The 25,033-nt window shown below is 48.1% G+C and overlaps 1 protein-coding gene across 6 annotated transcripts in view; it reads left to right on the top strand.

Moving 5' to 3' along the window:
- The window catches only part of REPS1 (RALBP1 associated Eps domain containing 1), a 403,472-nt gene that overhangs the window by 222,128 nt on the left and 156,311 nt on the right, over nucleotides 1–25,033 (top strand). For 4 of the 6 annotated variants that reach the window (XM_063917443.1, XM_063917444.1, XM_063917446.1 and 1 more), the window contains one exon: nucleotides 10,738–10,810. In XM_063917443.1, the coding sequence (XP_063773513.1) occupies nucleotides 10,738–10,810 (73 nt within the window). The remainder of the gene's footprint in view (nucleotides 1–10,737; nucleotides 10,811–25,033) is intronic. The other 2 variants (XM_063917447.1, XM_063917442.1) reach the window with 1 other exon arrangement.

Genomic DNA, 25,033 nt, shown 5'->3' with positions numbered 1-25,033 from the left:
CAAATTGTGTGATTTTTAAACAATTTGTATATTTTTGCGGAAAATAAATATTTGGACAATCAAAAAGTTTAACTCAATACTTTGTAATATGACCTTGGTGGCAAATACAGAGGTCAAACATTCTTCGTAGTTCGTGGACATGTGCTGGCTTAAGCAGGGGGACCTTTCGGGCGCTGCAGGATTTCAATCCATGACAACGTAGTGTGTTACTAATGGTAACCTTTGTGACTGTGGTCCCAGCTCTCTTGAGGTCATTGACCAGGTCCCCCCGTGTAGTTCTGGGCTGATTGCTCACCGTTCTCAAGATCATTGATACCCCACAAGGTGAGATCTTGCATGAAGCCCCAGGTCGAGGGAGATTGTCAGTAATCTTGTATTTCTTAAATTTTTTGCTTTTTTTGCCCCACTGTGTATGTATGTATGTATGTATGTATCTATAGATTGTAAGCTTGCGAGCAGGGCCTTCCTACCTCTATGACTGTTTATTATCACCCAGTTTGTTGTTGTTTCAAATTGTAAAGCGCAACGGAATTTTCTGCGCTATATAAGTAACTATATATATATATATATATATATATATATATATATATATATATATATATATATGTGTGTGTGTGTGTGTATATTATTAGACAGGATATACTATTTTGTATTTTTCTCTGTGTGTTTCAGTCACCTTTTACCGCTCAAGTCCTCTGTGTTTGGTATTTACGGTCACATAATACAGGGGGTTATTTGCAGGTAATATTTCTCTGACGTCCTAAGTGGATGCTGGGACTCCGTAAGGACCATGGGGAATAGCGGCTCCGCAGGAGACTGGGCACAACTAAAGAAAGCTTTAGGACTACCTGGTGTGCACTGGCTCCTCCCTCTATGACCCTCCTCCAGACCTCAGTTAGAATCTTGTGCCCGGCTGAGCTGGATGCACACTAGGGGCTCTCCTGAGCTCCTAGAAAAAGAAAGTTTAATTAAGGTTTTTTATTTTCAGTGAGATCTGCTGGCAACAGACTCACTGCTACGAGGGACTAAGGTGAGAAGAAGCGAACCTACCTGCTTGCAGCTAGCTTGGGCTTCTTAGGCTACTGGACACCATTAGCTCCAGAGGGATCGAACACAGGGCCCGACCTCGATCGTCCGGTCCCGGAGCCGCGCCGCCTTCCCCCTTACAGAGCCAGAAGCAAGAAGATGGTCCTGAAAATCGGCGGCAGAAGACTTCGGTCTTCAACAAGGTAGCGCACAGCACTGCAGCTGTGCGCCATTGCTCCTCATGCACACCTCACACTCCGGTCACTGATGGGTACAGGGCGCTGGGGGGGCGCGCCCCGAGCAGCAATATTAACACCTTGGCTGGCAAAAAAATCACAATATATAGTCCTAGAGGCTATATATGTGAAAAATACCCCTGCCAGAGATCCATAAAAAAGCGGGAGAAGTCCACCGAAAAAGGGGCGGGGCTATCTCGCTCAGCACACTGGCGCCATTTTCCCTCACAGCTCCGCTGGATGGATCACTCCCAGGCTCTCCCCTGCAGTTTCCAGACTACATAGGGTAAAAAAGAGAGGGGGGGCACTAAATTTAGGCGCAAAATTGTGTATACAAGCAGCTATTGGGAAAATCACTCAGTTACAGTGTTAATCCCTGTGTATATATAGCACTCTGGTGTGTGCTGGCATACTCTCTCTCTCTGTCTCCCCAAAGGGCTTTGTGGGGTCCTGTCCTCAGTCAGAGCATTCCCTGTGTGTGTGCGGTGTGTCGGTACGGCTGTGTCGACATGTTTGATGAGGAGGCTTATGTGGAGGCGGAGCAGATGCCGAAAATGTGATGTCACCCCCTGCGGGGCCGACACCTGAGTGGATGGATAGGTGGAAGGTATTAACCGACAGTGTCAACTCCTTACATAAAAGGCTGGATGACGTAACAGCTGTGGGACAGCCGGCTTCTCAGACCGCACCTGCCCAGGCGTCTCAAAGGCCATCAGGGGCTCAAAAACGCCCGCTACCTCAGATGGCAGACACAGATGTCGACACGGAGTCTGACTCCAGTGTCGACGAGGTTGAGACATAAACACAATCCACTAGGTACATCCGTTGCATGATCTCGGCAATGAAAAATGTGTTACACATTTCTGACATTATCCCAAGTACCACAAAAAAGGGGTTTTATGTTTGGGGAGAAAAAGCAGCCAGTGTTTTGTTCCCCCATCAGATGAGTGAATGAAGTGTGTGAAGAAGCGTGGGTTCCCCCGATAAGAAACTGGTAATTTCTAAAAAGTTACTTATGGCGTACCCTTTCCCGCCAGAGGATAGATCACGTTGGGAGATATCCCCTAGGGTGGATAAGGTGCTCACACGTTTGTCAAAAAAGGTGGCACTGCCGTCTTAGAATACGCCCACTTTGAAGGAGCCTGCTGATAAAAAGCAGGAGGCTATCCTGAAGTCTGTATATACACACTCAGGTACTATATTGAGACCTGCAATTGCCTCAGCATGGATAGTGCTGCTACAGCGTGGTCTATTACCCTGTCAGGACAGGGATGCTATGTTGCTAACCATAGAGCATATTAAAGACGTCGTCTTATATATGAGGGATGCACAGAGGGATATTTGTCGGCTGGCATCCAGCATTAATGCAATGTCCATTCTGCCAGGAGGGTATTAGGGACCCGGCAGTGGACAGGCGATGCTGACTTTAGAAGGCACATGAAGATTCTGCCTTATAAGGGTGAGGAATTGTTTGGGGATGGTCTCTGGGACCTCATATCCACAGCAATAGCTGGGAAAGAAAAAATGTTTTACCTCAGGTTTCCTCACAACCTAAGAAAGCACCGTATTATCAGGTACAGTCCTTTCGGCTTCAGAAAAGCAAGCGGGTCAAAGGCGCTTCCTCTCTGCACAGAGACAAGGGAAGAGGGAAAAAGCTGCACCAGACAGCCAGTTCCCAGGATCAAAAATCTTCCCCCGCTTCCTCTGAGTCCACCGCATGACGCTGGGGCTCCACAGGTGGAGCCAGGTGCGGTGGGGGCGCGTCTCGGGAACTTCAGCGACCAGTGGGCTCGCTCACAGGTGGATCCCTGGGTTCTGCAAGTAGTATCACTGGGATACAAGCTGGAGTTCAAGGCGACTCCCCCTCGCCGTTACCTCAAATCAACCTTGCCTGCTGCCCTCGAGGGGAGGTAGTACTGGTGGCAATTCACAAGCTGTACTCCAGCAGGTGATAATCAAGGTACCCCTCCTTCAACAAGGCCGGGGATAATATTCCACACTGTTTGTGGTACCGAAACCAGACGGTTCGGTGAGACCCATTCTAAAATTGAAATCCTTGAACACTTATATACGAAGGTTCAAGTTCAAAATGGAATCGCTCAGGGCGGTTATTACAAGCCTGGACGAAGGGGATTACATGGTATCACTGGACATCAAGGATGCTTACCTGCATGTCCCCATTTACCCTCCTCACCAGGAGTACCTCAAAATTGTGGTACAGGACTGTCATTACCAATTCCAGACGTTGCCGTTGGTCTGTCCCCGGCACCGAGGGTATTTACCAAGGTAATGGCCGAAATGATGATACTCCTTCGAAAAAAGGGAGTTATAATTATCCCGTACTTGGACGATCTCCTTATAAAGGCGAGGTCCAGGGGGCAGTTGTTGGTCGGAGTAGCACTATCTCGTGAAGTGCTACAACAGCACGGCTGGATTCTGAATATTCCAAAGTCGCAGCTGGTTCCTACGACGCGTCTACTGTTCCTGGGTATGGTTCTGGACACAGAACAGAAAAAAAATGTTTCTCCCGGAGGAGAAGGCCAAGGAGTTGTCATCTCTAGTCAGAGACCTCCTAAAACAAATACAGGTGTCGGTGCATCAATGCACGCGAGTCCTGGGAAAGATGGTAGCTTCTTACGAAGAAATTCCATTCGGCAGGTTCCATGCAAGGATCTTCCAGTGGGATCTGTTGGACAAGTGGTCCGGGTCGCATCTTCAGATGCATCGGCTGATAACCCTGTCTCCAAGGGCCAGGGTGTCGCTGTTGTGGTGGCTGCAGGGTGCTCATCTTCTAGAGGGCCGCAGATTCGGCATACAGGACTGGGTCCTGGTGACCACGGATGCCAGCCTTCGAGGCTGGGGGGCAGTCACACAGGGAAGAAACATCCAAGGACTATGGTCGAGTCAGGAGACTTCCCTACACATAAATATTCTGGAACTAAGGGCCATTCACAATGCCCTAAGTCAGGCTAGACCCTGCTTCAACACCAGCCGGTGCTGATCCAGTCAGACAACATCACGGCGGTCGCCCATGTAAACCAACAGGGCAGCACAAGAAGCAGGATGGCGATGGCAGAAGCCACAAGGATTTTCCGATGGGCGGAAAATCATGTGTTAGCACTGTCAGCAGTGTTCATTCCCGGAGTGGACAACTGGGAAGCAGACTTCCTCAGCAGGTACGACCTCCACCCGGGAGAGTGGGGACTTCATCCAGAAGTCTTCAAAATGATTGTACACCATTGGGAAAGGCCACAGGTGGACATGATGGCGTCCCGCCTCAACAAAAAGCTAAAAAGATATTGCGCCAGGTCAAGGGACCCTCAGGCGATAGCTGTGGACGCTCTGGTAACACCGTGGGGGTACCAGTCGGTGTATGTGTTCCCTCCTCTGCCTCTCATACCAAAGGTACTGAGAATAATAAGAAGGAGAGGAGTAAGAACTATACTCGTGGTTCCGGATTGGCCAAGAAGAGCTTGGTACCCAGAACTTCAAAAAATGATCAGAGGACCCATGGCCTCTGCCGCTCAGACAGGACCTGCTGCAGCAGGGGCCCTGTCTGTTCCAAGACTTACCGCGGTTGCGTTTGACGGCATGGCGGTTGAACGCCGGATCCTGAAGGACAGGGGCATTCCGGAGGAAGTCATCCCTACGCTGATTAAAGCTAGGAAAGAAGTGAACGCAAACCATTATCACCGCATATGGCGAAAATATGTTGCGTGGTGTGAGGCCAGGAAGGCCCCAACGGAGGAATTTCAGTTGCGCCGTTTTCTGCACTTCCTACAGTCAGGGGTGACTATGGGCCTAAAATTGGGTTCCATTAAGGTCCAGATTTCGGCTCTGTCGATTTTCTTCCAAGAACTGGCTTCACTGCCTGATGTTCAGACATTTGTTAAGGGAGTGCTGCATATTCAGCCCCCTTTTGTGCCTCCAGTGGCACCTTGGGATCACAACGTAGTGTTGGATTTCCTAAAGTCACATTGGTTTGAGCCACTAAAAACCGTGGATTTGAAATATCTCACGTGGAAAGTGGTCATGCTGTTGGCCTTGGCTTCGGCCAGGCGTGTGTCAGAATTGGCGGCTTTGTCATTATAAAAGCCCTTATCTGATTTTCCAAATGGATAGAGCAGAATTGAGGACTCGTCCCCAGTTTCTCCCTAAGGTGGTATCAGCTTTTCATTTGAACCAACCTATTGTAGTGCCTGCGGCTACTAAGGACTTGGAGGATTCCAAGTTGTTGGACGTAGTCAGGGCCCTGAAAATTTATGTTTCCAGGACAGCTAGTGTCAGAAAAACTGACTCGCTTTTTATCCTGTATGCACCCAACAAGCTGGGTGCTCCTGCTTCAAAGCAGACTATTGCTCGCTGGATTTGTAGTACGATTCGGCTTGCACATTTTGCGGCTGGACTGCCGCATCCTAGATCAGTGAAAGCCCATTCCACGAGGAAGGTGGGCTCTTCTTGGGCGGCTGCCCGAGGGGTCTCGGCTTTACAACTCTGCCGAGCAGCTACTTGGTCGGGGTCAAACACATTTGCTAAATTTTACAAGTTTGATACCCTGGCTGAGGAGGACCTAGAGTTTGCTCATTCGGTGCTGCAGAGTCATCCGCACTCTCCCGCCCGTTTGGGAGCTTTGGTATAATCCCCATGGTCCTTACGGAGTCCCAGCATCCACTTAGGACGTCAGAGAAAATAAGATTTTACTCACCGGTAAATCTATTTCTCGTAGTCCGTAGTGGATGCTGGGCGCCCATCCCAAGTGCGGATTGTCTGCAATACTTGTATATAGTTATTGTTAACTAAGGGGTTATTGTTGAGCCATCCGTTGAGAGGCTCAGTTATATTTCATACTGTTAACTGGGTATAGTATCACGAGTTATACGGTGTGATTGGTGTGGCTGGTATGAGTCTTACCCGGGATTCAAAATCCTTCCTTATTGTGTCCGCTCTTCCGAGCACAGTATCCTAACTGAGGTCTGGAGGAGGGTCATAGAGGGAGGAGCCAGTGCACACCAGGTAGTCCTAAAGCTTTCTTTAGTTGTGCCCAGTCTCCTGCGGAGCCGCTATTCCCCATGGTCCTTACGGAGTCCCAGCATCCACTACGGACTACGAGAAATAGATTTACCGGTGAGTAAAATCTTATTATTTGTCTGGCTATATTGTACTGTCACGCTCTAAGGCTACATTTCTTATAATGTCTGCTACACAGGGGGAAGTTTTTAGCTACTGGTACAGGAACCACCCTGGGAAGCATTTTCAAATATGCTACCTACACTGGTGACGCGTCTCACGCACCCTGTGGGCTCTCCTGTGCCATTAGAGCCACATATTGTCCCTGTGGTGAACCCGCCATGGGCGGATTCACCATCTACACGGATGCAAAAATTATATCAATCTTTGATTGCTCAACCTACCCCTCGCCCCTCGAAAGGGGCCATTTCTTCCTCCCAATCCACTCATATTTCGGACAATTCTTCTGTTGAAGATGGGGAATATGCTGATCCGTCAGACACTGATACAGTTGCTTCTCATGAGGATTTTTTAACACATGTTGATGTTTCTGACCTAGTGGAAGCTATTAAGCTGATTCTCCAAATGGAGGATGACGCTGAACCCGCTTCTACATCTAAGAAACCTGATAAATTCAAACGTCAGAAGGTTGCTAAGGTAGTCTTACCACACTCTGACCATTTAATTGACATTTGTCACGAATCCTGGGCATCTCCAGGAAAGAAGTTTTCCCTGTCCAAGAAGATGCTAGCTTGTTACCCTATCCCTGCGGAGTTGAGTAACAAATGGGAGACTCCACCGCTGGTGGACTCTCATGTCGCCCGTCTTGTGGTGTCATCAACTCTGCCTGTCACCTCGGTGAAGGAACCAATGGATAAGAGTGTTGAGGGTTGCCTGAAGTCTATTTACACTCCTACTGGTGCTGTGCATAGACCCACTATGGCAGCCTCTTGGGCTGCAAAAGGAATTGAAGCTTTGGGTTCAGGCAATTGAAGATGAGCTGCCTCAGGATTTTTCTGTCACTGCCAGACAATAGTTGTCTTATATTACCACAGCCTCCCATTATATTCAGGAGGCGGCCTTTGACGCAGGAGTAATGGCGGCCAAAGCTTCTACTACGTCTATACTGGCTCGTCGAATTATGTGGTTGAGGTCCTTGAAGGTTGACCTGGACTCCAAAAAGACCTTGGAGGTACTCCTTTTTAAGGGAGACATCCTATTTGGGGAGAGTCTGAACAAGATTGTAACTGACTTGGCTACGGCCAAGACAGCATGTCTCCCAAATACTAATCCTACTGCTAAAATCACCTCCTTTTGTTCCTTTTGACCTCCAGGGAAAGCAAAGGGTCAAGCGTATCCGCGACAGGCTCGTGCTTCCAAAACCACTAAACCTAAATCTAAATAATCCTGGGCCACCCATCAGCCTGCTGCATGACGGGGCGGGTCTCCCCCAGGGTGAGATGCCGACTTCTGCAGTTCGCCCAGACCTGGTTAAAGACCACTTCAGACACCTGGGTGCGGGAAGTTGTCTCTCATGGATACGCAATCTTTTTCAAGAGTCGTCCCCCTTGCCAGTTCTATTCAACAATTATCCCTTCGGATCCTTTGACAGCTTAAGCTCTACACCTGGTTGTACAATCCCTCCTGGAAACAGGAGTGGCAGTGCCGGTTCCCCTGTTTTAAGAGAGGCAGGGGTTACTATTCGACCCTGTTTCTAGTCCCTAAACCAAATGGGTCTTTCCGGCCTGTCCTCAACCTCAAATCCTTGAACAAGTGTGTGAAAGTGTCCAAATTCTGTATGGAAACTCTACGCTCTCTTGTACTGGCAATGGAACCCATGGATTATATGGTATAGCTGGATATACAGGATGCTTACCTACATATTCCTATTGCCATGTCTCATCAGCAATATCTGTGGTTTGCTATTGGCAACCTCCGTTATCAATTCCAGGCTCTGCCATTTGGATTGACCTCGTATCTACACCAAGGTAATGGCTGTGATGACGGCCCATCTCCGTCGTCAGGGAATCGGAATCCTGCCGTAGCTGGACGACTTGCTGATCCTGGCGAACTCCCAAGATGTCCTCCTCAGTCATCTAGAACTGACGACGGATGCCAGTCTGCGAGGTTGGGGCACGGTGTTAAAGCAACACTCTCTTCAGGGTCGGTGGACTAGGGAGGAATCTCTCTTCCCGGTAAATATTCTGGAATGACTGGCAGTGTTCAATGCGTTGTCACTGGCACTGCCTTTGGTACGGAACAGGCCTGTTCAAGCACAATCAGACAACGCCACCACGGTGGCGTACATAAATCATCAAGGCAGCACTCGAAGCCGCATGGCAGTGATGGAAGTGTCAAAAATCCTTTGTTGGGCGAAACGCCATCTGCCAGCCATATCGGCAGTGTTCATTCCGGGAGTCCTCAACCCGGAAGCGGACTTCCTCAGTCATCAGGACGTGCACGCCGGAGAGTGGAGTCTTCATACAGAAGTCTTTCAACTCATAGTTGACAAGTGGGGCCTACCAGGTGTAGACCTGATGGCGTATCGGCACAATCACAAGGTTCCGGTCTTCAGAGCACGAAAAAGGGATCCTCAAGCAGCGTTCATGGACGCACTGGCATTTCCGTGTAACTTTCGGCTGCCATACGTGTTCCCTCCAGTGTCACTCCTGCCCAGGGTAATTCGGAAGTTCAAGCAAGAAGGAGGAATACTACTTCCAGTCGCTCCAACGTGGCCCAGATGGCACTGGTTCTCAGACCTGCAGGGTCTCTCAATAGAGCGTCCTCTTCTACTTCCTCAGTGGCCAGAACTCCTCGTTCAGGGCCCTTGTGTCTACCCGGACCTGGCCAGACTGGCTTTGACAGTGTGACTCTTGAAGCTTCACTCCTGAGTGCAAAAGGATTCTCTGAGGCGATCATTCAAACTATATTGAAGGCCCGTAAACCAGCTTCGGCTCGGATTTATTACAGGGTCTGGAATTCTTACTTCACCTGGTGTGCTGCTAAGAATTATGATGCATATACTTTCAGAACTTCCAGGCTTCTGGTTTTTCTATAACCAGGCCTAGACTTGGGACTTCGTTTGGCCTCCCTCAAGGTCCATGTATCTGCCTTGTCGGTGTGGTTTAAGAGAAAAATTGTGTCTCTTCCTGACGTTGACACTTTCATTTAGGGTGTTATACGGATTCAACCTCCCTATGTCCCTTCTGTGGCTCCATGGGATCTGTCTGTTGTACTAAATGCCCTACAAGAGTCTCCATTTGAACCTCTTGAGTCAGTGGACCTTAAATGGCTTACACTTAAGGTCGTATTTCTATTGGCTATTGCCTCTTCAAAGGAGGGTGTCGGACTTGAGCACTTTATCCTGTCGTCCACCCTTTCTTATTTTTCACCGTGACAGGGTAGTTCTTCGAACTTGCCCAGGTTATTTGCCTAAGGTGGTATCATCTTTTCACCTTAACCAGGAGATTGTAGTTCCAGCTTTCATCTCTTCTGGTTTGTCCTCCAAAGAAAGATCTTTGGATGTGATACGGGCTCTCTTTGTTTATGTGGAAAGGACTGCCTCTATCAGGAGGTCAGATTCCCTTTTTGTACTTTCTGGTTTTCACAAACGTGGCTTACCTGCGAATAAGCAGACCGTGGCCAGATGGATTAGAATGGTGATTGCACAAGCCTATGCGCAGGCTGGGCTCCCAGCTCCTGCTGCTGTCAAAGCCCATTCTACTCGGTCTGTTGGACCTTCTTGGGCGGGCTGCCGTGGCGCGTCCGCAGAACAATTGTGCAAGGCGGCTACGTGGTCCTCAGTGAACATGTTCATCAGGTTCTATGCCTTTCGATACTTCCACCTCCCAGGATGCTTCCTTTGGACACCGGGTTCTTGTGCCCACTACAGTGCGTCCCCTCCCATAAGGAACTTCTTTAGGACATCCCCGATGTTATTCCCTGTGGAATACCAGTGTACCCCGCTGCAGAAAAGGAGATTTATGGTAGACTTACCATTGTTAGATTTCTTTCTGCGAGGTACTCTGGATTCCACAGGGCGCCCCACCCTGACGCACTTACCTTCTTTGGGTTTGTATGGCATGAGCCGCTAGTCCCTTCTCCTGTCGTGAAAGTGTGGGTCTATGTGACTAACATCTACCTGCTACTGCATTGGACTGGTTAACAAAACTGAGCTCCAGTGCCTGGAGGCATTGCTACAGAGGAGGCGATGCAGTGCATCCTGGGAACAGTCGAAGCTTTAGCCTATTGGTGCCTCGGATCAAGATTCAACTCTACACCCCGATGTTATTTCCTGTGGAATCCAGTGTACCTCGCAGAAAGATTTCACAATGGTAAATTTACCATAAATCTCCATTTTTGGTTATGTACGCTCTATTAGTATACTTATTACACTTTATAACCCATACCATCTTTCAAACTACTGTAGTATTAAAGTTTATTTCTTCTTGTTTTGTATTTTCTTTAGTAGATGGCTATAGCAGCTCAGACAGCTACAACTCTGATCCTGAAGAGATTGGAAATGTGGTTGCTAGACAGCGGTGAGTATTATATTATGTATTTTATTATCTTGCTATGTACATGGTTATATGGCTTGTATGCATTTTGAGTTTGTTTACCATATAAACATATAAATTATTTACAGTATATCTGTTATATGTTTAAAAGCTATTTATTGTTTGTGTACAGGTTTCCTGATCTGTGCAGTTTGTTCTATGGGGCAGATTATTATTATTATTATTATTATTATTATTATTATTATTATTATAATCCTTTATTTATATGGCGCCACAAGGGTTCCGCAGCGCCCAATTACAGAGTACATAAACAAATAATCAAACAGGAAAACAGCAACTTACAGTTGATGACAGTATAGGACAAGTACAGGGTAAATAAACATAGTTACATCAGGAGATGACACTGGAATAAGTATCAGGTGGCAGAAAACTGATGAAATTGGTGCAGTTGAAGATTATTAAAGTAAGAAAGGATAAGCACATGAGGGAAGAGGGCCCTGCTCGTGATAGCTTACATTCTAAAGGGGAGGGGTAGACAGACAGGGGTGACACAGTTGGGGTACATAGAGAGCGTAGAACAGAGGGTTAGGATGAGATTTGGCTGGGTTTGGTGAAGAAGTGGGTCTTGAGAGCCCGTTTGAAGTTTTGTAAAGAGGTGGAGAGTCTGAGGGGGAGAGGTAGGGAATTCCAAAGAAGTGGTGCTGCACGTGAGAAATCTTGGAGGTAGGAGTGGGAGGAAGTAATCCGTAGGCAGGAGAGTCGGCGTGTATTAGCAGAGCGAAGAGGACGGGTGGGAGTGTAAAGGGAGATAAGGTCAGAGATGTAGATGGGAGAGGAGTGGGTGAGGGCTTTGTAAGCGAGTGTGAGAAGCTTGAAATGGATTCTGAAAGGGAAGGGGAGCCAGTGAAGGTCTAGTAAGAGAGGAGAGGTGGACGTAGTGCGTTTGGTGAGGAAGATGAGCCGGGCAGCAGCATTGAGGATAGATTGGAGTGGAGAGAGGTATTTGTCAGGAATGCCAGTCAGGAGCAGATTACAGTAGTCCAGTCTGGAGATGACCAGTGAGTGGATAAGAGTCTTAGTAGCATCCTGGGTCAGAAAGGGTCTGATCCTGGAAATATTTTTTAGATGAAAATGGCAGGTTTGTGAGAGGTGCTGAATGTGTGGTTTGAAGGAGAGGGAGGAGTCAAGGATTACTCCAAGACAGCGCACTTGGGGGCTAGAGGAGATAGTAGTGCCATCAATAGATAATGAGATTGTAGGAGGTGAGGTTATGCGGGAGGGAGGGAAGATGATCAGCTCGGTCTTAGACATGTTAAGTTTAAGAAAGCGCTGGGACATCCAGGAAGAGAGAGCAGAGAGACAGTTGGAGATACGAGTGAGGAGAGCAGGGGAGAGGTCTGGAGAGGAAAGATAGATTTGGGTGTCATCAGCGTAGAGGTGATATTGGAAACCAAAAGAACTAATGAGCTTACCTAGTGAGGACGCATAGAGAGAGAAGAGAAGAGGACCAAGGACAGTACCTTGGGGTACCCCTACAGTTAGTGGAAGTGAGGGGGAGGTGGAGTCATGAGAGGAGACGGAAAGAACGGTCAGAAAGGTAGGAGGACAGCCAAGAGAGGGCAGTGTCACGTAGACCAATGGAGTGAAGAATTTGCAGTAGGAGAGGATGGTCCACAGTGTCAAAAGCAGCAGAGAGATCAAGTAGAATAAGTATAGAGTAGTGTCCCTTAGATTTGTGAATTAAGATGAATGAATTAAGTCTGGGGAAGTGATAAAGAAGTGATAAGTGGAAGGTGATAGCGCATCAGTTAGTCATTTTTTAAACCGGTAATGATTGGCTGGTTGGTGCGTTATCACCTTCACTTATCACTTATTAATCACTTCTCCAGGCTTAATACGTTTACCCATAGTTTTGTGTTTTCTCATTAGCAAAGGAGATTTTTTGATGGTTGGTACGAAGTGCAGCTACACACCAGAACAATGGTCAGTGGTCCGTATGAATATCCTCAGGCCCTGACCATGTGAGATTGGCCGTATGCACTAAATGATGTAATGGGAGACTGACTGATACCTCATTCCATCCTTCATTACAGTAAATGGCGCGGGCAAATAATATTGTCAGATTGTGTAGCATGGGCGCCCAGACAATGTTGCATGCGGGAGAGTGCAATTCTGCATTCAAACTAGGCAATATAGACTATTTCTGCAGCAGGATACACTGGTTTCCACAGGAAAACATCGGGGTGTCGAATGGATCTTGATCCAGAGACACCAACAGGCTAAAGCTTTAGGCTGTCCCAGGATGCTTTGGGGCCTCCTCTATAACCCCGCCTCCAGGCACTGAGAGCCCTGTTCCAAGTTGGTGCCTGTAGCACCAGGTCACCTAACTGGAGGGCTGCACTGGGCAGCCCTGAAAAAGCTTTCTGAAAGATGATTTCTTCTCCGGGCTATCAGAGCTGTATGTCAGGGTGACACTTCAGCGCTACAGCTCCATCACCTCCCAAGTGGCATCACATAATCCTTCGGCTCAGTTCCCGGGTAATTGCGGCGGAGGTGTCCTGGCTTAGGCACACAGTCGAAGACTGCTCTCCTGTTTCGCGTGGCTGCTATAGGGAGGAGGTAAAAGGGTACCCCAGGCGGGACCCGCCATTAAATCGCATTCTGTAAGCGCGACCTATGGAGACGGGTCGCGCACTGGCGTGGACACTGTCACCAAGCAGGGACCCCACTAGACCTCTTGTGTGTCTGAGTACAGGTCGGGTGTACTAACACCCCATTTAATAAGACTCACAGTACCCGGGGTGGAAGTCCAGTATAGGGGAAGTGGCGCTTGACCTGTAGCCCCTCCCCCGGCCCAGGGCGCCATTTCCTGCCCTGGAGCTGCCTCACACTCTCCCTCACTCCCTGACGCTGGGCACCATCTTCTGAGCATAGTTGCGGCTGGTCTCCGGGACTGCAGTGCAAGGTCTCCCTTGTAAAGCCGCCTGTATACAGCGCTGTGACTTTACAAACACTTGAGTATGCTACATGTCTTTATACAGAGAGTGTTAGTTGAGAGAGAGTGTACTGTTTCTAGAACATACTGTACGAGTAATTTGATATAGCCTTCGGTCACTAACTGAGCTGTGATATCTATAGAAAAGGGGGCGTGGTCACCCAAAGGGGGCGTGTCCAGTGTAGTAGAAACCCTTATACTATCTAGTACTGGTGCCCCTTTCACCTTTATAGTACACTGAATGAGCCGAAATTCACATTGTAGCACACTGAATGAGCCGAAATTCACATTGTAGCACACTGAATGGGCCGAAATTCACATTGTAGCACACCGAACGGGCCGAAATTCACATTGTTGCACACCGAATGGGCCGAAATTCACATTGTAGCACACTGAATGGGCTGAAATTCACATTGTAGCATACTGAATGGGCCGAAATTCACATTGTAGCATACTGAATGAGCCGAAATTCACATTGTAGCACACGGAATGAGCCGAAATTGTGACTGCAGGGAGAGAGAGAGAGAGTGACGACGGGGAGAGAGAGTGTGACAGCAGGGGAACATTACCTGACTGTGGTCGGCGGAGGCACCCATAGGCAGCGGCGGTGATAAGGAGGCCTTTGGTGCGGTGAGGTCCCTCTGACCGCCATTTGTTGCGGGTGAGTGGCTGGCGGCGGTGAGCGGCTGACTATTGCTGTATTGATCATTGGTGGCCAGTGGTGCCAGTAATATAAACATTGCTGGCCTGTGTCAGCAATGTATATATTACTGCTTTATTGATCATTGGTGGGCAGTGGTGACAGGAATATATACATTGCTGGCCTGTGCCAGCAATGTATACATTACTGGCTAAAAATAAAAAAAAGCATAAGCATTGGTGGCCAGTGGTACGGTATATACATTGCTGGCCTATGCCAGCAATGTATATAACCGAGGGCAACAGCTATATGCATCGACTTACTGATAGCGCTGCTTCTGAAGGAGGGAGCCTGGAGCACTGAACGGCAGCTGATTGAGGCCGGAGGCGGATCACTGAGTGGAGGGAGCAGAGCAGACGGACCGCGGCGGGGAGAGTGCAAGGCGGCTGGCGGCGGTGAGCGAGTACAGCGCTCTACACGGCCGCCGCGCAGGGACAGGAGTACAATGTGCAGCAGGATGGCCACTTCCCTCGCCTCCTGCTGCACTTGCATTTCCGGGTCAGTGGAAGAAGTGGCGGTATACCATACCATATATATATGTGTGTGTGTGTGTGTGTATGTATATATATATATATATATATATATATATATACCACATCTGTATAGGCGGCACTCTCGGCGAATAAATCAAGACAAAACTTCCAGGATACTGTCTGACAGACAGTATCCTGGAAGTTTTGTCTTGATTTATTCGCCGAGAGTGCCGCCTATACAGATGTGGTATTTTTGAGGGAGGTTCATTCCTCTCCTATTGGGAAGGCACCGGCTGTTTGAAATATTTGGATATTCATGGAGTGCCACCTGACTGGTCAACATATATATATATATATATATATATATATATATATATATATATATATATATATATATATGATATATATATATATATATATATTTCTCTGACTGGGTCCACAGGATAACATTGGGGATATTGTCGAGCGACAGCGAAAATGGCACCAACACGGTCACGAGCTTTCTGGCCTCCCAGGATGCATTGGGGCCTCCACTATATAGCCCCGCCCACTGACTCAGTCAGATCAGTTTTTTGCTTGGTGCGGCAGGAAGCCGCATTGGTCACAGGGCTGCTGGGAGAGCAGCCTCAAGTTTTCATTACTTTATTTTTATAGACTTACTATAATGTTTCTCTGACGTCCTAGTGGATGCTGGGCACTCCGTAAGGACCATGGGGAATAGACGGGCTCCACAGGAGACTGGGCACTCTAAAAGAAAGATTAGGTACTATCTGGTGTGCACTGGCTCCTCCCACTATGACCCCTCTCCAGACCTCATTTAGATTTCTGTGCCCGGCCGAGCTGGATGCACACTAGGGGCTCTCCTGAGCTCCTAGAAAGAAAGTTTATTTTAGGTTTTTTATTTTACAGTGAGACCTGCTGGCAACAGGCTCACTGCATCGAGGGACTAAGGGGAGAAGAAGCGAACCTACCTGCTTGCAGCTAGCTTGGGCTTCTTAGGCTACTGGACACCATTAGCTCCAGAGGGATCGACCGCATGGAACTGGCCTTGGTGTTCGTTCCCGGAGCCGCGCCGCCGTCCCCCTTACAGAGCCAGAAGCAAGAAGAGGTCCGGAAAATCGGCGGCAGAAGACTTCGGTCTTCACCAAGGTAGCGCACAGCACTGCAGCTGTGCGCCATTGCTCCTCATGCACACTTCACACTCCGGTCACTGAGGGTGCAGGGCGCTGGGGGGGGCGCCCTGAGGGCAATATATGACACCTTGGCTGGCAAATCTACATCATATATAGTCCTAGAGGCTATATAGATGTAAAATTACCCCTGCCAGTATTCCAGAAAAAGCGGGAGAAAGTCAGTTGAAAAAGGGGCGGGGCTTCTCCCTCAGCACACTGGCGCCATTTTCTCTTCACAGTGCAGCTGGAAGACAGCTCCCCAGGCTCTCCCCTGTAGTTTTCAGGCTCAAAGGGTTAAAAAGAGAGGGGAGGCACAAAATTTAGGCGCAATATTGTATATACAAGCAGCTATTGGGAAAAATTCACTCAATATAGTGTTAATCCCAAAATTATATAGCGCTCTGGTGTGTGCTGGCATACTCTCTCTCTGTCTCCCCAAAGGGCTGTGTGGGGTTCTGTCCTCAGTCAGAGCATTCCCTGTGTGTGTGTGCGGTGTGTCGGTACGGCTGTGTCGACACATTTGATGAGGCTTATGTGATGGCAGAGCAGATGCCGATAAATGTGATGTCGCCCCCTGTGGGGCCGACACCAGAGTGGATTGATAGGTGGAAGGTATAAACCGACAGTGTCAACTCCTTACATAAAAGGCTGGATGACGTAACAGCTATGGGACAGCCGGCTTCTCAGCCCGCGCCTGTCCAGGCGTTTCAAAGGCCATCAGGGGCTCAAAAACGCCCGCTCCCTCAGATGGCAGACACAGATGTCGACACGGAGTCTGACTCCAGTGTCGACGAGGTTGAGACATATACACAATCCACTAGGAACATCCGTTACATGATCCCGGCAATAAAAAATGTGTTACACATTTCTGACATTAACCCAAGTACCACTAAAAAAGGGTTTTATGTTTGGGGAGAAAAAGCAGGCAGTGTTTTGTTCCCCCATCAAATGAGTGAATGAAGTGTAAAAAAGCATGGGTTCCCCCGATAAGAAACTGGTAATTTCTAAAAAGTTACTGATGGCGTACCCTTTCCCGCCAGAGGATAAGTTACGCTGGGAGATATCCCCTAGGGTGGATAAGGCGCTCACACGTTTGTCAAAAAAGGTGGCACTGCCATCTTAGGATACGGCCACTTTGAAGGTACCTGCTGATAAAAAGCAGGAGGCTATCCTGAAGTCTGTATTTACACACTCAGGTACTAGACTGAGACCTGCAGATAGTGCTGCTGCAGCGTGGTCTGTAACCCTGTCAAACAGGGATACTATTTTGCGAACATAAGACGTCGTCTTATATATGAGGGATGCACAGAGGGATATTTTGCCGGCTGGCATCCAGAATTAATGCAATGTCCATTCTGTCAGGAGGGTATTAGAGACCCGACACTGAACAGGTGATGCTGACTTTAAAAGGCACATAGAGCCTTATAAGGGTGAGGAATTGTTTGGGGATGGTCTCTGGGACCTCGTATCCACAGCAACAGCTGGGAAGAAAAATTTTTACCTCAGGTTTCCTCACAGCCTAAGAAAGCACTGTATTATCAGGTACAGTCCTTTCGGCTTCAGAAAAGCAAGCGGGTCAAAGGCGCTTCCTTTCTGCACAGGGAAGAGGGAAAAAGCTGCACCAGTCAGCCAGTTCCCAGAATCAAAATTCTTCCCCCGCTTCCTCTGAGTCCACCGCATGACGCGGGGGCTCCACAGGCGTAGCCAGGTACGGTGGGGGGCCGCCTCAAAAATTTCAGCGATCAGTGGGCTCGCTCACAGGTGGATCCCTGGATCCTTCAAGTAGTATCTCAGGGGTACAAGCTGGAATTCGAGGCGTCTCCCCCCCGCCGTTTCCTCAAATCTGCCTTGCCGACAACTCCCTCAGGCAGGGAGGCTGTGCTAGAGGCAATTCACAAGCTGTATTCCCAGCAGGTGATAGTCAAGGTGCCCCTACTTCAACAAGGACGGGGTTACTATTCCACACTGTTTGTGGTACCGAAACCGGACGGTTCGGTGAGACCCATTTTAAATTTGAAATCCTTGAACACATACTTAAAAAAATTCAAGTTCAAGATGGAATCGCTCAGGGCGGATATTGCAAGCCTTGAGGAGGGGGATTACATGGTGTCCCTGGACATCAAGGATGCTTACCTACATGTCCCCATTTACCATCCTCACCAGGAGTACCTCAGATTTGTGGTACAGGATTGCCATTACCAATTCCAAACACTGCCGTTTGGACTGTCCACGGCACCGAGGGTCTTTATCAAGGTAATGGCAGAAATGATGATACTCATTCGAAAAAAGGGAGATTTAATTATCCCGTACTTGGACGATCTCCTTATAAAGGCGAGGTCCAAGGAGCAGTTGTTGGTCGGAGTAGCACTATCTCGGGAAGTGCTACAACAGCACGGATGGATTCTATACATTCCAAAGTCACAGCTGGTTCCTACCACACGCCTACTGTTCCTGGGGATGGTTCTGGACACAGAACAGAAAAAAGTGTTTCTCCCGCAGGAGAAAGCCAAGGAGCTGTCATCTCTAGTCAGAGACCTCCTGAAACCAAAACAGGTATCGGTGCATCACTGCACACGAGTCCTGGGAAAAATGGTAGCTTCTTACGAAGCAAAATTCCATTCGGCAGGTTCCATGCAAGAACCTTTCAGTGGGACCTGTTGGACAAGTGGTCCGGATCGCATCTTCAGATGCATCGGCTGATAACCCTGTCTCCAAGGACCAGGGTATCTCTACTGTGGTGGCTGCAGAGTGCTCATCTTCAAGAGGGCCGCAGATTCGGCATACAGGACTGGGTCCTGGTGACCACGGATGCCAGCCTTCGAGGCTGGGGAGCAGTCACACAGGGAAGAAACTTCCAAGGACTATGGTCAAGTCAGGAGACTTCCCTGCACATAAATATTCTGGAACTAAGGGCCATTTACAATGCCCTAAGTCAGGCAAAACCCCTGCTTCAAAACCAGCCGGTACTGATCCAGTCAGACAACATCACGGCAGTCGCCCATGTGAATCGACAGGGCGGCACGAGAAGCAGGACGGCGATGGCAGAAGCCACAAGGATTCTCCGATGGGCGGAAAATCACGTCTTAGCACTGTCAGCAGCGTTCATTCCGGGAGTGGACAACTGGGAAGCAGACTTCCTCAGCAGACACGACCTCCACCCGGGAGAGTGGGGACTTCATCCAGAAGTCTTTCAAATGATTGTAAACCAGTGGGAAAAACCACAGGTGGACATGATGGCGTCCCGCCTAAACAAAAAGCTAGAAAAATATTGCGCCAGGTCAAGAGACCCGCAGGCGATAGCTGTGGACGCTCTGGTAACACCGTGGGTGTACCGATCGGTTTATGTGTTCCTTCCTCTCATACCAAAGGTACTGAGGATAATAAGGAGAAGAGGAGTAAGAACTATACTCATTGTTCCGGATTGGCCAAGAAGAGCGTGGTATCCGGAACGTGAAGAGATGATGTCAGAAGACCCATGGCCTCTACCGCTCAGACAGGACCTGCTGCAGCAGGGACCCTGTCTGTTCCAAGACTTACCGTGGCTGCGTTTGACGGCATGGCGGTTGAACACCGGATCCTGAAGGAAAAGGGCATTCCGGAGGAAGTCATTCCTACGCTGATAAAAGCTAGGAAAGAAGTAACCGCGAACCATTATCACCGCATATGGCGAAAATATGTTGCGTGGTGTGAGGCCAGGAAGGCCCCGACGGAAGAATTTCAGCTGGGCCGGTTCCTGCACTTCCTACAGTCAGGGGTGACTATGGGCCTTAAATTGGGTTCCATTAAGGTCCAGATTTCGGCTCTATCGATTTTCTTCCAGAGAGAATTGGCTTCACTACCTGAAGTTCAGACTTTTGTTAAGGGAGTGCTGCATATTCAGCCCCCTTTTGTGCCTCCAGTGGCACCTTGGGATCTCAACGTGGTGTTGGATTTCCTAAAGTCACATTGGTTTGAGCCACTGAAAACCGTGGATTTAAAATATCTCACGTGGAAAGTGGTCATGTTGTTGGCCTTGGCGTCGGCCAGGCATGTTTCAGAGTTGGCGGCTTTGTCATGTAAAAGCCCTTATCTGATTTTCCATATGGATAGGGCAGAATTGAGGACTCGTCCCCAGTTTCTCCCCAAAGTGGTATCAGCTTTTCATCTGAACCAACCTATCGTGGTGCCTGCGGCTACAAATGACTTGGAGGCTTCCAAGTTGTTGGATGTAGTCAGGGCCCTGAAAATTTATGTTTCCAGGACAGCTGGAGTCAGAAAGACTGACTCGCTTTTTATACTGTATGCGCCCAACAAGTTGGGTGCACCTGCTTCTGAGCAGACTATTGCTCGCTGGATCTGTAGTACGATTCAGCTTGCACATTCTGCGGCTGGACTGCCGCATCCTAAATCAGTAAAAGCCCATTCCACGAGGAAAGTGGGCTCTTCTTGGGCGGCTGCCCGAGGGGTCTCGGCTCTTCAACTTTGCCGAGCTGCTACTTGGTCAGGGGCAAACACGTTTGCTAAATTCTACAAATTTGATACCCTGGCTGAGGAGGACCTTGAGTTCTCTCATTCGGTGCTGCAGAGTCATCCGCACTCTCCCGCCCGTTTGGGAGCTTTGGTATAATCCCCATGGTCCTTACGGAGTCCCCAGCATCCACTTAGGACGTTAGAGAAAATAAGAATTTACTCACCGGTAATTCTATTTCTCATAGTCCGTAGTGGATGCTGGGCGCCCATCCCAAGTGCGGATTGCCTGCAATACTTGTATATAGTTATTGCTTAACTAAAGGGTTATTGTTGAGCTATCTGTTGAGAGGCTCAGTTGTTATCATGCTGTTAACTGGGTATTGTATCACGAGTTATACGGTGTGATTGGTGTGGCTGGTATGAGTCTTACCCGGGATTCAAAATCCTTCCTAATTGTGTCCGCTCTACCGGGCACAGTATCCTAACTGAGGTCTGGAGGAGGGTCTTAGTGGGAGGAGCCAGTGCACACCAGTAGTCTAAAGCTTTCTTTGTAGTTGTGCCCAGTCTCCTGCGGAGCCGCTAATCCCCATGGTCCTTACGGAGTCCCCAGCATCCACTACGGACTATGAGAAATAGAATTACCGATGAGTAAATTCTTATTTTTAATTACCTACCGGTAAATCCTTTTCTCGTTGTCCATAGAGGATGCTGGACTCCCGCCCAGCGCTTCGTTATCCTGCAGTGGTTATTTAGTTCAGTACTGCTTGGTTCTTAGTAAGTACTGTTTTGTTACTTGGTAAGTAAGCCTGTTCAGCAGTTGCTGATGTTTCAAGCTAGTTAGCTTGGGTTGCCTTGTGTGTGAGCTGGTGTGAATCTTGCCACTATATCTGTGTAATCCTTCTCTCGAAGACGTCTGTCTCCTCGGGCACAGTTTCTAGTCTGTGTCTGGTAGGAGGGGCATAGAGGGAGGTGCCAGCCAACACTCAAACGCTTAAAGTGCCAATGGCTCCTAGTGGACCTGTCTATGCCCCATGGTACTAATGTGGACCCCAGCATCCTCTACGGACTATGAGAAAAGGATTTACCGGTAGGTAATTAAAATCCTATTTTTAACCTTTCCTGTGTGTGTGCTGTCACATTTACAATATGTCAGGCAAAGAGTGTGTTTCATGTACGGCAGAATGTTCCTCTTCCCCAGGGAACTCATTTCTATGTGCTCCTTCCCAGACTAACAGGGCTGAACCAGCATGGCTGGATTCCATTAAAGGAATAGTTTCCAGTATCTCTAATAAATTGTCCCACAATGAGGAAGAGACGCAATACTTAAGAGTCTGTGGATGAGATTATGAACAGAGACTTAGTCCCCAAACAAGCATCTCAATCCCCTGCCATTTGCCCACAAAAACGAACTCTGGCCCATATCCTGCAGTCTGAATCTGACGCTGAGGGGTCAGACATGGCGGAGGTGGATTCAGAAGGGGTGGATGCTGATTTGCCTCAAGGAATTGAGTCTCTTGACTTCCGGTTCCGGCATGGGAGAGTGAGCAGCTTCTCCTCACGGCTCCGCTCCCCGCCCTGGCCCGCACAACTACCCACCCTGTCAGCCCCACGCACTCACCGCTCCCGCTCCCCCCGCCACTCGGTAGCGACGATGGACAAATTTGTAACGGTCCAAACGCCGCTGAAGCAACATCCCACGCCGCAGGAGAAGCGGCGAGGAGACCACAATATGGCGCCGGACACTGACAACGCCCAGGGGACGCCCGCGGCAAAGAAGCAGATCTCAGGCCCTGATTGCTCCCCCGTCAGAGACACAGCAAGCACAAGTATTTCCTCCTTGTCTTATGCAGACTTAGTATCCGCGATACAAACTACCATGTCACCCTTGCTTCAGAAAGCAGTGACTGACATTTCTGAATAAATCAGTCACCTCACCAACAGGGTGCAAGTAGCGGAAACACATATAGGAGAAAACATGGATAACATACACGTTTCGCAGACATCAGTACGCAATTTGGAACTTGATAATAAACGCCTATCGGAAAAAATAGATAATATTGAAAACCGGACACGTAGAAATAATCTAAGGCTTTCTGGGTTGCCTGAGTCGGTAAAGGGCCAGCAGCTGGATCATTTTGTATATAACACACTTCCCAAACTGCTGCACATTGAATCAACTTGTGCTGACATGGTAATAGAAAGGGTCCATAGAATTGGCAACCTGACATCTCAAACGCCACAAAGACCGAGAGTGGTGATATTTAAAACCCTGAATTTTCTACATAAGCAAGCCATTTGGTCGGCCTCCAGAAAGGTTAATATTCAGTGGGAAGGATGTACCCTACGCATATTCCAAGACTTTTCTGTTGAACTTTCCAGGGCCAGACGTTCTTTTTCAACAGTCTGCACTGCATTGGTACAAGCTAAACGCAAATTCTATATGATGTTCCCTGCAAGACTCAGAATTTTCACGGATTCTGGTTTTCGTGACTTTACTACTGCTGATGACGCTGAAGCCTACATGAAGGAAGAAAGTGCCGGATGTGACTGAGGACATTGCAGACTTTTCCCCTGGATAGTCATTGCCCTCCCCCCCCCCACCCCCCCACCCTGCCTAATGGCTGTCGTTACCAAAGCAGTAATAGGATATTTTCTTACTGTTTTATATTATTGTTAGATGCTTGCCTAATTCTCACTATGAGTCAGACGTAATGAAGTAATAACGTATGACTAGGAGAGAGTTTTGCTATTGCATTCAAAATCCTAATTTGGGGAGGGGTATGTTTCAATTGTTTCCATTGTCTCAATTATCTCAAATACTTTGATTTCTTTAAATATTAGAATATTTCTGGATGTGGGTTTTCCGTAAATTTTACTGTTCTTATAGTTGTGGGTTGAAGCGGGGAGTCGGAACCTAGCCGCACTGATTTGGTTGTGAGGATTATCACATGTCTACTAGGTGCACTCTGGATAGTGCTGATTCTAGACTATTACTGGAAGTTATTGATTACTTTAAAATCATCTGCTCAATTTATGTTTCCATGTGTGTCTCTGTCTCTTACCCTCCTTATGTTTATTTCCTTCCCCGTCCCTGGTTCAAGGTGCTTTGTGACCCGCAACTATCTATTGTTTTTCAGATGTTCAAATGTCGCTTAAGATAGGTTCCCTCAATATACGAGGTATTCACACGCCAGCAAAGCGTAGGAAATTGTTCACGCATCTCAATAAGCAAGCTATAGATATAATTTGTCTGCAGGAAACGCACTTGATGCCCATTGAAGTGCAAAAGTTACAAATGATGGGTTGGTGTCTTTTGGGCTCTGCTTCTTTAAATGCTAAATCCTGTGTAGTAGCAATATTAGCGAAAAAAAACTCTGAATGCTCAGGTGTCTTCCATATATGCAGATCCTCAGGGCAGATTTGTGATAGTTGGTATAACTGTTGTAAGTCATGTTTTCACTATATGCAACTTATATGCTCCTACTCAGTATAAGAAGTCTTTTTTTTATTACATTAATGTCCAAATTACACACATATGATCCTACTACATTATTCCTATGTGGTGACCTTAACTTAATAACTTCCAAATACATGGACAGGTCTCCTGCTCCGAGACACGTCATCCCTGCCTAAAATTGGTGTACCCTTTCTGGTTAAATCTTTCAATTTGGTGGACAGTTGGCGAGCTCTCAGTCCCACAGACAGGGAGTTTACCTGCCTGTCTTTGACACACAATACCTGGTCTCGGATAGATTACATACTGATTCCAGAACCTCTTTTCCCTTCCCTTCCCTTATTTCAGCCTCCATAGACCCCCCCGATTTTATCTGACCATGGACTGGTATGTATTATTTTAGACCTTGGAAGATCTACTAAAAGCACACCCCAGTGGAGATTCCCCTCACACTTATCTCAATCCCCAATGCTATGTGACAAACTTCTTTCCGCATGGAACGATTATAGCTTCTCGAACATAACTGTTGCTGCGTCCAATCCCCCCATTTTTTGGCAGACTGCGAAAGCTGTACTTAGAGGTGAACTGATGTCTTATGTCTCTCATGTTAAGAAACAGCAAAAACACACTTTTCTCTAACGTCCTAGTGGATGCTGGGGACTTTGTAAGGACCATGGGGAATAGACGGGCTCCGCAGGAGACAGGGCACTTGAAGAAAGAATTTGGATTCTGGTGTGTTCTGGCTCCTCCCTCTATGTCCATCCTCCAGACCTCAGTCTGTGCCCGGACGAGCTGGGTGCTACTTAGTGAGCTCTCCTGAGCTTGCTATAAGAAAGTATTTTGTTAGGTTTTTAATTTTCAGAGAGATCTGCTGGCAACAGGCTCTCTGCTACGTGGGACTGAGGGGAGAGAAGCAGCCCTACTCACTGAAGATAGGTCCTGCTTCTTAGGCTACTGGACACCATTAGCTCCAGAGGGATCGTACACAGGATCGCACCCTTGGT

Source organism: Pseudophryne corroboree, chromosome 4, assembly GCF_028390025.1.
Source record: "Pseudophryne corroboree isolate aPseCor3 chromosome 4, aPseCor3.hap2, whole genome shotgun sequence".
NCBI classification, from domain to species: Eukaryota; Metazoa; Chordata; class Amphibia; order Anura; family Myobatrachidae; genus Pseudophryne; species Pseudophryne corroboree.
Note: the sequence above shows the minus strand (reverse complement) of the source record. Positions and strands in the feature narration are given on the sequence as shown.